The sequence below is a fragment of the Chiloscyllium plagiosum genome, unplaced genomic scaffold, assembly GCF_037043375.1.
Source record: "Chiloscyllium plagiosum isolate Xiang-an unplaced genomic scaffold, Cpla_swu_hap1 HiC_scaffold_19, whole genome shotgun sequence".
Taxonomy (NCBI): domain Eukaryota; kingdom Metazoa; phylum Chordata; class Chondrichthyes; order Orectolobiformes; family Hemiscylliidae; genus Chiloscyllium; species Chiloscyllium plagiosum.
The window spans coordinates 13,560,974-13,574,950 of record NW_028270157.1 but is presented as its reverse complement, the minus strand read 5'-3'; the positions used below and the strand labels follow the sequence as shown (position 1 = coordinate 13,574,950).

Genomic DNA, 13,977 nt, shown 5'->3' with positions numbered 1-13,977 from the left:
GAGAAACACGATCACGGCAGCACGCCATAACCACAAATACTCGAACAAATGGAACATTAATGAACCCACCCTCTCTGACACATACCCCCTCCCCACAAACAGTACCCTAAACCACGTCCAATTTTAATAACATTCTAATTCTGCTTCAAGAATACTACTGCATGTTCTTAATTAAATCAAAGATGCTGTCACTCGTTTTGGAAGCATTGCCTGAAAATCTTATTGCAATCATTCATACTTAGAACAAAAATATCAGATGTAGCTTAGACTTTGCATCCAACGTGAGTTAGTGCAAATTCTTACAAAATTTACCTTTGACAGGGAACTGACCCAGAATATGGGGCTGGTCCTGTAGAAACGAAAAACAAAATCCTTTCCTGAAGAAGCAGTTCAAAAGATTACACGATGTGGCTAAGAGCATAAATACTGGTATCTAGGTGACATGATGGATTAGCATGCTGCCCACTGAGATCCCCCAACTGGTTTGAAAGCAGCCCAGACTACTGGATTAACAGCTTCACAAGAGACTCAAGAAGCTGAGAGAAAGAGAGAGTGAACACCATTTGAGCCATCAACTTGCTTTCTTGCTGTTGACATTTCCCAACGTACACCCTACACAAGCAACTCTCGCAGGAAGCAAAATCGCCAAAGTCAATACAGGCGATCAAAAGCAAACTCTTGACTCCCCAAAGTTTGTCCACCATCAGTGGGGCACAAGTCAGGAGTGTGATGGAAGACTCCTCACTTGCCTGGATGAGTGCAGCTCCAACAACACTCAAGAAGCTCATCACCAATCCAGGACAATGCAGCCCGCTTGATTGGCACCATATCCACAAGCATCCACTCCCACTACTCAATAGCAAGTGTGTGTACCTATCTACAGGATGCACAGCAGAAATTCACTCAAGGTTCCCTATGTAATACTTTCCAAACCCACAACCACTTCCATTTAGAAGGACAAGGGCTGCAAATCAATGGGAACACCACCACCTGCAAGTTCCCCACTGCGATGAAACTATGGCTTTGGCAGGTGCACTTTGCCCTGTTCTTTTTAAGTGAGGCTTGGAGCCATAGCTAGAAAGCTGTCTCTTCCAAGCCAATAAAGTCAACAGCTTGTGAGGCCTTGGTTTTTGTCTTAATTTAAAACAATAGAAGCAGCCTGAATGGGTGGAGTCAGGGTCTCACAGAACCAGGATTGTAGTTTAACTTTAAGAACTTCATAGACTTCCTACAGTGTGGAAACAGTCCCTTCAGCCCAGCAAGCCTACACCAACTCTCCGAAGAGTATCCCACCCAGACCCATTCCCCTATTACTCAACATTTACCCCTGCCTAATGCACCTAACCTACACATCCCTGAACACTATGGGCAATTTAGTATGGCCAATTCACTTAGCCTGCACATCTTTGGATTGTGAGAGGAAATCCATGCAGACACAGAGAGAAAGCGCAAACTTCACATAGACAGTTGCCCAAGGCTGGAATCAAACCTGGGTCCCCGAGGCAGCAGTACTAACCGCTGAGCCACCCTAGTTGTTATGGTTTTGAAGTTTGCTATGGAAGTTGCCCATACATCTCTCCCTGCAACAGCAAAAAACTTCAGTTCTCTCTCTCTCGACTAGAATTTTCTCTTGATGATCTTTTCTCCTGGACTGGAGACAAATCTATTTGACTGAATTTGCCTTTGCTAAGGGTGTGTTTATAGGATGTTACTACACTGGAACAGCTAATGTTTAGTAGTTAAATAATCTGTTATTGTGTTAAGCTTTTCAACAGAGTTAAAGTTATGCAATTCTTCTTTCTTTTGTCTGTATTTTAACTGTCGGGTAAGAATAAAGAATGTTTTGTTTAAAGTCAAGTCGTGTAACCAATCGAATTACATCTGGAACACAGCACCTCACACTTGCCTTTAAATAAGGTAAAAATTAGTCCAGGCCACTTCCTTGATATATGTGAAGGGGGTTTGGTCTGCTCCAGAATACCATTCACCATTCTGACTTGGAAATATATCACCGTTTCTTCAGTATTGCCGGGTCAAAATCCTTGAACTCCCTCCCCAACGGCATTGTAGATCTACCCAGTTGTCTATGTACTGCTGGGGTTCCAGGCAGCAATTCACCAGCAAAGAGCAATTAGAGAAAGGCAATAAATACTGGCTTAGCCAGCAACACCCACACTCCCTAAATGACTCAGGCAAAAGTGTTCTTTTGAGGTGAGGCTGGGGCAAGTTTTATCTCATGTGGGGAAAGTGTTTCACCACTAGCATCTCCCAGACCTGTAAGAGTGATAGGATCATACAGCACACAAGGTGAATATTCTTCCCATTGACTTTAGAAATATCCAGTTAGTCCCATTACTCAACACTTTTTCCACAGGCCTGCAGAATTCCTCCTCCTCAAATATTCCTTCAATTTCCTCTTGAAAGGTCTGAATGAATTGGTTCCCATCACCTTTTCAAGCATGTTACAAATTGTAATAACGCACGGAGTTTCACCATTAAAAAAAATCCCTCCTCATGTCTCCTCTCTGGCTGTTTTGCAAATGTTTCATTGCCAATTGGGAAATTTCGGTCGACTCAGCAAAGTGCACAATGTCGGTTTCACATTACCTTTCTGAAGAGCCTTGTAGAGTCCTCACTGATTTGCATGAAGCGCATGATAACGTTGTTCAAATAGATGTCGCTTAAAGTTGCGTGGTCTTTGCTTTCTCTCCTGACTTGGTTCAGGAGCAGATACCAGCAGTTAACTGGGGACAGAAGATTCTGGTCCCTCCTGGATAAAACAAAATACACAGGAAAAAAAATTACTCGATAATGTCTCCACATTTTATTTAACATTCACATTACGTTTTGTGTTCAATGCTGTTCTACATTGGACATTTAACTTGAGCATTGCTGAAAATATTTTGTCCAAGTTTTTTGTCTTGCACGCATCAGGACACTGTGCAAGAATACCAACTTAAGGGTGGAGGGGACCAACAGATATACTGTATGGGAGGAGAGTACTGACTGGTTGGCAAGTGGACTCTGATTTGTGGATCTATGTAGTTGAAGGCTTGGCAGTCAAATGTGGTGTGAAAGGGGCAGTAATGTGCAAACTATGGGGTCAAAAAGATGGAAAGTTCAACAATAGTGAGATGGTAGAAGTAGAGGTTGTAGAAATTAGGAAGAGAGAAGCCATGCGGAAACGTGAAGACTACGGTAAGAATTATAAATTGTAATGGGTTGGGAATCAGTAGCCAATGTAGTTCAGCTGGGACATTTGAGAGGAATCATTTGCAAACCTTTGAACTTGTAAAATTCAACAGAGATGTGACAATATGCAAGGGTTAAATGTGGTCTTTGTGTGAGCAATAATATCTTCCATGTTGTTTTACATAAATAAATACATAAATAAATCAACTTCCCACTGAAGTGCCCAAAGAGCTTAAAGGAGCCCCTCAGGATATTAGCCACATTCGAAAAGTAGGGAGGCTCACGTTTTTGAAAGGTGGTCTTTCAAAAGAAGGCATTAAACAGGTACCCCTCTCACTTGTTTTCTCAGGACAGCATAAAAGATCCTGTGGCACTGTTTTAGAAAAGAGCTGGAGGTTTCTCTCTCAACACTGATTCACTGGCCGTTGGGGTATTGGCGTTCATGGGTGCTTCCTTTGCTCAAACTGGTTGCTGCACTTCTACACATTGCAATGTTAGATTGGATTAAATGTAGCCCATCACAATGGGAGCCAGACCCAGTACAACCCAGCGCTTGTCTCCTGGCTTTGGGGAAATCTTCCCTGGTAAAGCAGGAATGAACAAGCGAAGGTAGGATGCCCAGCCACCGGTCACAGAAGATGATTTAGGAGACAACTGACAACCTCATATCAATGGTGCCACCTTTGGAAGCACAAACATCCAGCCCTAGTGGGAGGTGGGAAGGTCACATGATTGAGCCATCAGCAGAAAGAGGTCCACTCTCTGCACTTACCTCTGAATCCCTTCTCCCCGACAACCTCACCCACCAGTGCCTTGGAGTATTGAGTACCGTTCTGGTTCCCAGTTCAATTGCATTGGAGGCAATTCAGAAAAGATTGACAAGATTCAATTGCAGAGATCAAAGGCTTGTCTTATGGGGAGAGATTGAACAGTCTGGCCTGTACTGGTTAGAGTTTAGAAGAAGAGGAGGAGATCTAATTGAGATATTTACCCTGTTAAAGGGCATTGACAAATGGAGCAGATGTTTCTACTTGTGGGCAATCTAGAATGAGGAGTTCTTGGTTGAGGATTTGGGGCAGCAGAATTAAAACAGAAAGGAGAAGGCATTACTTCTCTCAAAGGATCGTGAATCTGTGCAATCCACTTACCCAGAGAGCGGCAGACAGTGAATAAATTTATTGAATCCCTACAGTGTGAAAGCAGGCTGTTTCACCCACAGAGTCCATACCATCGCCCTGAAGAGCATCCCAGCCAGAGCCAACCTCCTACCCTATCCCTGTAACCCTTCATTCTCCACAGGCCAATCCACCTGACCTGCACATCTTTGGACTGTGGGAGGAAACCCACGCAGACATGGGGAGAATGTGCAAACTTCACACAGGCAGTTGTCCGAAGCTGGAATCGAACCCCAGGTCCTTGGCGCTGTAACTTGCTGAGCCACTGTGCTGGCCCAGCAGCTGAGAGATGCTTGGTTGCTGTTCATCAGTTTCATTTGCACAGGAACACTGGTGTAGCGTTTGTGAAGGACAAATTTTTGATCAGCAGTGTGTTAAAAGGTTATAAGGAGCAGGCAGGAAAGTACAGTGGAGGCCGAGATGAGATCAGCCATGATCATATCAGGTGGCTGAGCAGGCTGGGAGGGGGCTGAATAGCCTACTCCTGGTTTTTATGTCCCTCAGTGATTCCTGATCTCTGATGGGTGCATTGCCAGCAAAAGCTTCATTGGCACCATGAGATGCTGCCAGCCTCTGATAAAGCTAACCGCTTTTGGCTGGGGATGGGGAACGTCAATCTCAGTAGAGATCTGACAACAGCCCAGAAGGACAATGGTTTCCAATCGCCACAGCAACCAAACAGACAGGGATTCATCGCTGGTTCTGCGACAGATGGGCAAGACTCTCCTCAACTCTCCCAATGGCATCCAGTCTTCACATTTCAAAACCACTTCACTGGACGCAAACTGTGTTGGAACACCTTGGGGTTGAGAAAGACACCATATAAATGCAAACTTCTTAAATGTTATGTATTTAGATTGTTGAAAGAAAGCAATTGTTTGAAAGAATGTGCAAAGGTGGCAGAAATAGATGCCAGAAATAACCAGCCCCCAAAACTGACATCAAGTCAAGAAAAGGAATGTCTCCCACACTCCAAAACTGTAAAGACTCAACAATGCAGTCTTGTCCTTTCTCCAAATCTCAATCTTTTATCTGCAATGTGGTACTGATATGCCATTAACTCCAGGACTATAAACTCATTTATGGTTAATTTTACTATGCACTTTTTTTGGTGGCATTTGTTTTTGCTTTCCTGTCATTGATAAAGCAAACCGTTTTTGATGCATTTAGTGACATCAGCTATGAACTTCAATGAACAGCAGAAGCATTCAGCTTTATAAAGATGCTTTCCACCCTAGTTTAGTCTCTTTAACCACAGTTCTTTGAGCTGCCTCATTCTAATGCCTAACCTAATGGGAATTCATAGCAACAAACAGTACACAAGATCCTTCAGCCCACTGAGTCTGTACTGTTACCTGCACATCCACCAAGATCATTTATTGTATCTGTTGCTCCCGATGCGGTCTCCTCTACATTGGGGAGACTGGACGTCTCCTAGCAGAGCGCTTTAGGGAACATCTTTGGGATACCCGCACCAATCAACCACACCGCCCTGTGGCCTCATTTCAACTCCCCCTCCCACTCTGCTGAGGACATGGAGGTCCTGGGCCTCCTTCATCGCTGCACTCTCACCACCAGACGCCTGGAGGAAGAACGCCTCATTTTCCACCTCGGAACACTTCAACCCCAGGGCATCAATGTGGACTTCAACAGTTTCCTCATCTCCCCTTCCCCCACCTCACCCCAGTTCCAAACTTCCAGCTCAGCACTATCCCCATGACCTGTCCTACCTGCCTATCCTCTTTTCCACCTATCCACTCCACCCTCCTCCCCCTGACCTATCACCTTCATCTCCTCCCCCACTCACCTTTTGTACTCTATGCTACTTTCTCCCCACCCCCACCCTCCTCTCACTTATCTCTCCACCCTTCAGGCTCTCTGGCTGTATTCCTGATGAAGGGCTTTTGCCCGAAACGTCGATTTTACTGCTCCTCGGATGCTGCCTGAACTGCTGTGCTCTTCCAGCACCACTAATGCAGAATCTGGTTTCCAGCATGTGCAGTCATTGGTTTTACCTGTACTGTGATATACTCCTACCTACACCGTTCTTCGGGAACAATTCTGAACAATGATAACCTATTGACAATATTACTATGGCAGCTCCATTCAAGTTATCCTATGCCCCCATCTCTCCAATATCCAGTTAAGATGGCAATTTGGCACAGGAATCCTGGATAATACTTCCTTGACACCCAGAGAGACATTTCGTCACCATGCTAGGCAACATCATCAGTGAGCTTCCATTGAAGCATTCGTGTTCTGTTGCACTTTCTATTTTGGCTGGGTGATATCATTTCTGGCTCTATTTGTCAGAGGTTGGTAAATGGGGCCCAAGTCGATGTGTTTATTGTTGGGAGTTCCGGTTTGAATGCCAGGCCTCTAGGAATTCCCATGCATGCCACTGTCTAGCCTGTCCTAGGATGGATGTGTTGTCCCAGTCCAAGTGGTGTCCTTCTTCATCTGTGTGTAAGGATACCAGTGATAATGGGTCTTGTCTTTTGGTGGTTAGTTGGTGACCTATAAACTAGCCACCAAAACATTGTTTCACACTGAGGATTGTTAAGATCTAGAAAGCAGGACTTGAAAAGGATCGTGGAAGCAAATTCCACAGGAATTGTTAAAAGACAACAGAACATGTTATTGAGGAGGATTAATATGCTAGATTTTAAAGTAAACCATCAGTTGTGGGACAAATTTGAAAGTGGCTTCAAAGGTATGATAAGCCAAATGGCTTCTGCTATGTTGTGATTGCAGATAAAACTTATTGTTAAAAGTAAAACCTCAATGTTTAATTTGTTCCTTTTAGGGAAAAAAACTGGTTTTTGGTGTTACTGATCTTTCTAGATAACAGCAACTGTCCAATGCCTTGCCCTTCACAACCTCTAACCCTCCTCCATCCCTACAACTCTGTTATCTGTGCTCCCTTTAATTTGGCCAAGTGAACATCAGATCTTAAATCAGTCCATCGCTGGCAGTTATGTCAGCAGCTAGCAAGGCCCTGACATTTGGAATTCCCTCTCCTAGCCTCTTAAGGATCTAAGGGGAAACTGTTTTCACGCAGAGGGTGGTGTGTGTATAGAATGAGCTGGCAGAGGAAGTGGGTGGAAGCTGATACAATTACAGCAATTAAGAGGCATCTGGATGGGTACATGAATAGGAACGATTTAGAGGGAAATGGGCCAAGTGCTGGCAAATAGTTTAATTTCAGATATTTGGTCAGCATGAAAGAGTTGGGCTGAAGGGTCTATTTCTGTGCAGTACATCTCTATGAATCTTTATTTTTAAAAGACACTTCTTAAAGTAACTCCACAGAAGTCGCATCCCATCATCAAGTCACCCTTTATTTACCCAGTGGCAAGTCCTTAACACTGATCCAGCTCCCTCAGAGCATGCTCTCAGAGTGAGCAGAACCTCTGACACTCCTGTTTATTGTTTTTTTCTCCCACCACTACCACCTAACAGGAGTAACGCTTATTTTTCAGACATTTTTTTTTTCTTCTTCTCTTAGTCCCCTTCCCCTCTGACAGAGTCAAGGAGAGTCCTTGCACACCCGCACACACTGGTCCAGCTCCCTCAGAGCCAGCTCTCAGAATCATTTCTTGATTTTTTTCTTCTTCTCTTTTCCCCACACTACTGCCTAACTGCGGTAGTGCTTATTTATATCGGTCAGCCAAGGCTCCCTGATTGGACCAGGTTAACAGTCCCAATCAGGGATCTCATATTCTATGAGGTCCACCTGGCTGACCTCATTACAGTCACTATCCCCCTTAAGGCTGGTCTTTTAAAGACTAATTCTTTGTCAACTGAACATGGGAAAAGGAGGTGATTATTCAGCCCCTCCAGCCTACCCCACAATTCAGTGGGATCACAGCAGATCCACAACTTAACTCCCCAATCGATGTCCCATATCCCCTTCAGTTAGCAAAAACCCATCAATGTCTGGTTCAAAATTAACTGATCTACCATTAAAAACCCAATGCACAGAGAGTTCCAAAGCTTTACTAATCGTGCGTGAAACATGTTTCCTCATTTCACTTCTGAAAGACTGACTCTAACGTATGGATAATGATCCCATGTCCTAGACCTTCCCCATCCTGAAGAAACAGTTTCTCTCCATTTACTCAGTTTCCCTTAATATCTTGACAACTTCAATTAAATCACTCTACAGTCATCCTAAAGAAGGCGAGGGCATATGATAATTTCATTGGCATATAATTCAGAACCACAGGCCAATATACGGAGGACATGGTGTTGGAATCCCACCATGGCAGAAGTTAAATTTTGAATTCAACAAAGATCTTGAATCTGTCATTAAAGCCCACCTGTTTCACTACTGTCCTGCAGGGAAGGAAATCTTCAATCTTTTCCCTGGTCTGGCCTCCATGTGACTCCAGACTTCCAGCAATATGGCTGACTTAATTGGGCAATTAGGGATGGGCAATAAATGCTGGTCTAGCCAGTGACTCCTGCATTCCATGAATGAATTTTTAAAAATTTCTTGGTTTGATTGCACGAGTTAGTAATTTAAACCTTGGTGCCATTTTAGCAAAAACAACACTGAACTCCAGTTAATGCCTCCAGATTCTTAGGTGTGGCATCCCAGAACCATTCACAAATATCAGACCCAGTGTTACACCTCACTGGGACAGTGCACTGTATACAAGCCCACCTATTCCTGGAGTTAAAACATTTGAAGAAATATGTAGAACTCTGATTAACCTCAATTTCAAACCTAGGTTGATTAAAAAAAAGCATGCAGCAGATTGCTGTACTCAAAGGATTAGTAATGTTTAAGTTATTAGACATGAGCTACAGGTAAACAGTTATAAACTGCTAGCATGTAACACAAAATTAAAACTCTAACCCCCTTAAAGATGCTCCCTGACACACTGATGTAGAGAGGGAAAATGAAACAGAGATGGAGGAGGGAAGACTCGAGAAAAGCTCAGTCATCTTTATTTACATGATCAGCTGAGTTGGTTCTTGTAGATCGGATGGTGTCTTTTCAGCTTTTCTTTTTAAAATGCTGACACTGCTTCATAAGAGGGTTGGGCAGGTTCATTTATAACAGATCTTTGACTTATTAGTTAAAGGTCACAGCTTACAACAACCTCTGAAGGCAAGATAAACTGGCTTTCTTCAGGCTGAAGGTAGGTTTTCACTGCACAGAATGGAGAGTCAGCTTCTGAACTGATGGAGAGTTGATCTCTTCTCTATACAGGTAGACAATACTTTATCCGAAGTTCCAAAATCCAAAAAGCTCCGAAATCTGAAGTTTTTCTTCTCATTAACAAGGTTGTTTGGCGTGTAAATAGTTAACCCAAGTCGACACCTACTCAGATGCAACGGGGCGGGGTGGAGCGGGGGTGGTGGCTGCCCAGCACCGGCAGGCCTCGATTCTCTGTCAAGGCCCGTTTTTAGTTACTAAGTCTGCTCCTCCGGTAAGACATTTAAAACTTTCACCATCAAACTGTCTATTATTCTGTAATTCGAAAAATTCCGAATTCCGAAAAACAGCTGGTCCTGACAATTTCGGATAAAGGATCGACTACCTTTACCTCGTTCTCAGCACCAAGATGCTCAGTTACTGGAGAACCAATCACATTGCTGTTGACAGGCAAAGGGCCTTTGTCATCATTAGTCCATAGACCAATTAACTTTGTGATGTAAATGAAAGATCCATGTGAGCACTGAATACGCACAGCTCCAGTTCATCCGCAAACACTTCATTTTTTCAAACAGCTGTTTACACAACACTTACCATAAGTGTTAGGTGACTTGCTTCTCAAAACGCTGGCTTTACAATTTCTCACGCCAGTCTACAATTTTAAAAAGCTCAATAAAAACATACTATAATTTTTATCGAGCTGAAACATAAATTTGTCGGCTTCTACACCAGTTCTCTAGGTAGCCATTTTGATTAGTTTCTCTACCTGTGGTGACATTTTAAGTGACCTGTATACACAGATCTTCACCCCCTTTGGGCCCCCACTATTTCTAGATTTTTTTAATATTTAAGTAGTACAATGCTCTTTCCTTGTAATGTTCAAAAAGGATGACCTCACATTTACAGAATCTATCTTGACCTTGTAAATCTATGCTTTCATTTACATTGTTGACCTTCCTGCCCAACTTTAGGATATTGCCAAATTTGGGTATGTGGCTTTCTATCCCTTCATGCAAGTTTTTACTAAATATATAGTTGTGGCCACAATAGAGATGTTTGTGGGACACCACTAGTCACGCCCTACCTTCTCTGTCTCCTTCCTTTCAGCCAACTTTTTAACCAGTTATGGCAATCTGCCATCAGTTTCATGGGCTTCAGTGTTAACTTATACGGTATCTTCCCAAAAGACCACTTCTGGTACCTTGTGGTATTTGCCACCTCTACCAGTGAGTGGTACTTGGGAAGGGCTGTTCGAGGTAGTTTGGTGTCACAAATCTTCCCTTGTGTTGGGCCCACCTAGTGATTATTGATTCAGGATACACCACCATGGAGTATCTACAGAAAAGGTCTGTTCTTGGACAACGTGAATGTGAATTGTATAATTGCAACTACCTCTAAGTCACGTATAATTACTAGAACCTTAAGGAGCTGGTACAGATCCATCGATTCCCCCTGAAAGTTAGTGTGTCCATCTGCAGACTGTGACATCAGTAGAATGGGTGGACAAAATGCAACATGAAGATTAACCTATTCAAAACCATGACCTTATAAAACAGCCAGAAGTCCCTCATGAGAAACTTTATCAAGTTCATGTTAAATAACATTCAGAGATGATCACTCTGTCCACTATTTAAAAAGTCGACTCCTCATTTTAAAAAAAACAAATCCCGTATGTTTGATGTGATCCGTACTTTGCGAAGTCTGATTGGTTTTCTCTATCAGCTGAAAATTGTCATGGTGTTCAATCATCCCTCCTTAATTATAGACTCTGTAACTGTTTGCTGAGAACAGATGTTAAGCTAATGGGTTTATAATTCCCAATTTCCCAGTATGACCTCACTTAAATAGCACAGAGACATGTGCTATTTCCCAATCCAAAGGAATGGTTCTCAGATCAGGAGGACAATGGAATTTTAAAAAAGGTTATTTCATGAGACATGAGTATCACTGGCTGGACTGGCATCTTAATGCCCATCCCTGATTGGCCTTGAACCAGATGGCTTGCTAGGTGATTGAAGAATGCAGTTAAGAGTCACACTCTACCTTCTCTGTCTCCTTCCTTTCAGCCAATTCTTTAACCAGTTATGGCAATCTGCCATCAGGTTCATGGGCTTCAGTGTTCACTTCTACGGTATCTTCCCAAAAGACCACTTCTGGTACCTTGTGGTATTTGCCACCTCTACCAGTGAGTGGTACTTGGGAAGGGCTGTTCGAGGTAGTTTGGTGTCACATTGCTGCGGGTCTGGACTCACATGTGTAAGACAGACCGGATGACGATGGCACATCTTCCTTAGTGAACCAGGTAAGTATTTACAACCATCATATGTGTGTGTTAGTCCATCATTTAGCTCCAGCATTTTTACTGAATTCAGATTTCACTAGCTGCCAAGGTGGGATTTGATCCATTGAACATTAGCCTGGGTCTCCTAATGGTTGGTCCATTCTGCCACCACGATGCTGGTGCTGTCAATGACTTCCTTTACAGTTCAGGGATGGAAAGTGATTCAGTCTTGGGATTGAATCACTTTTTTGTGTCATTAGTCTTTCAATTTCTCTTACTTTGCCCTGTTCAATTTTCTTGAGACCCAGCCCCCAATAATATGTTATTTCCCCTGGAACTTTGACCTCTTTCTGCACAGAAAACATTGATGCAAGTAATTATCCAGTACATTCACTATCATTTCCTCTTTTTAAACCAACACCACTGTTATCAGTTTCAAGGGAACCACATTGCTTCTGAGCAGCCTGCTTTTCCGTATAGGACTCTGAATGTTGTTTCTGTTGATTATAAAATCTCTTGCGACTGTTTCTTCATACCCGTGATTTCAAGCTTTTACAATCTACTTTATCGTTCTTTGCTGTTATTAGTATCTTTCCCATTAAACAGAGTCTGTGCTATCCACTGCATTCTTTGTACGGCTATCCAATTTTCTCTTTTAGCAGCTCAGCATCAAATGTTGCACAAGACAATACAAAATGGGAGCAGTTATAGGAAAGATATTATTAAAGTTGAAAGGGTATGGAAAATAGTTATAAGGATGTTGCCAGGGTTGGAGGATTTGAGCTATCAGGAGAGGCTGAATAGGCTGGGGCTGTTTGCACTGGACAGTCAGAGGCTGAGGGGTGACTTTATAGAGGTTTATAAAATCATGAGGGGCATAGGATAGGATAAATAGATAAGGTCTTTTCCCCGGGGTGTGGGAGTCCAGAACTAGACGGCATAGGTATTAAGTGAGAGGGGAAAGATTTAAAGGAGACCTAAGGGGCAACGTTTTCATGTAGAGGGTGGTGCATGTATGGAATGAACTGCCAGAGAAAGTGATGGAGGCTGGTACAATTACAGCATTTAAAAGGCATCTGGATGGGTATATGAAGAGTTTAGAGAGATATGGGCCAAGCGCTGGCAAATGGGACTAGATTAATTTTGGATATCTGCTCAGCATGGACAAGTCGGACCGAAGGGTCCGTTTCTATGCTGTACATCTCTATGACTCAACTAAAGACCATTTAAGTTCAATCTGCCACTCCAAACAATCATGCCTCAAATCCCCTTCCCCTACTTCCTCATTATATCCTTTGATATCTGACTTAGCCTTCAATATTTTCAATGATGGAGCAGCCACACGTTTGTGGGATAGAGAATTCCAATAATGAAAAATTCCTACCCCCCTCATTGGTTCCTAGGATGACAGAGGTGCCCTATCTATTGATCCTTCACAATATTGCCTTCAATGCAAAGAATCCTTCCTTTAACATCGACAGAAACAGTGTACTGTACTCCCTGTATAGTTGTACCAAAATCTTGAACAATTGCAGCAAGTATTCCTTACTTTTGTATTCCAGTTATCAATGTTATAAAGGTTAACAAGCCATTGACCTCTGCCCTGTACCGGAGTGTGAACTTGTGCTCCTTGTCTCTCCCACACCAATACCTACATGTTTTGACCCTTTCAAAAATTCTATTAAGCATCACAGTTCGGAAAAATGAGATTGGTTGATGTAAAATATTCTGTTGTCTAGGAATCATTCAAAAATAATTTTAAAGATGCACAGGTTGCAGTTGTTTTAAACTCCAGAGTCATGTCTGCAATATCCAACCTTGGATTTCAATTCTCAGGTCTGGTTCTTCCAACCTCTGTCTATTCACAGACTCCATCCTCAGTGTCGCCCCAGCAGGTTTGTCAGCAGGAATGGCTCGAGCTTGGAGACATCACCCACAGATTAGGTAACCACTCCGTGGAACACCATCTCTCCCGTCTGCATCCGTGACCCTGATTGCTTGGCATAGCAATTCTCCACCTTTCTCTCACACTCCCATTTCGGTTCTTGTGCTTTCCAGTGAAGATCAATATCAACTGGAGAAAGAGCATCTCACCTTCTCGTGACAGCCCTCGAGACTCACTGAAATCAACAATTTCGCACCATGAGCTCAGTTCCTCATTT

At 43.0% G+C, this 13,977-nt stretch overlaps 1 protein-coding gene across 4 annotated transcripts in view; it reads right to left on the bottom strand.

Annotated features, from left to right (window-relative positions):
- Nucleotides 1–13,977, bottom strand: part of srgap1a (SLIT-ROBO Rho GTPase activating protein 1a) — a 300,039-nt gene that overhangs the window by 136,904 nt on the left and 149,158 nt on the right. For all 4 annotated transcript variants that reach the window (XM_043709962.2, XM_043709965.2, XM_043709964.2 and 1 more), the window contains exon 3: nucleotides 2,608–2,770. In XM_043709962.2, the coding sequence (XP_043565897.2) occupies nucleotides 2,608–2,770 (163 nt within the window). The remainder of the gene's footprint in view (nucleotides 1–2,607; nucleotides 2,771–13,977) is intronic.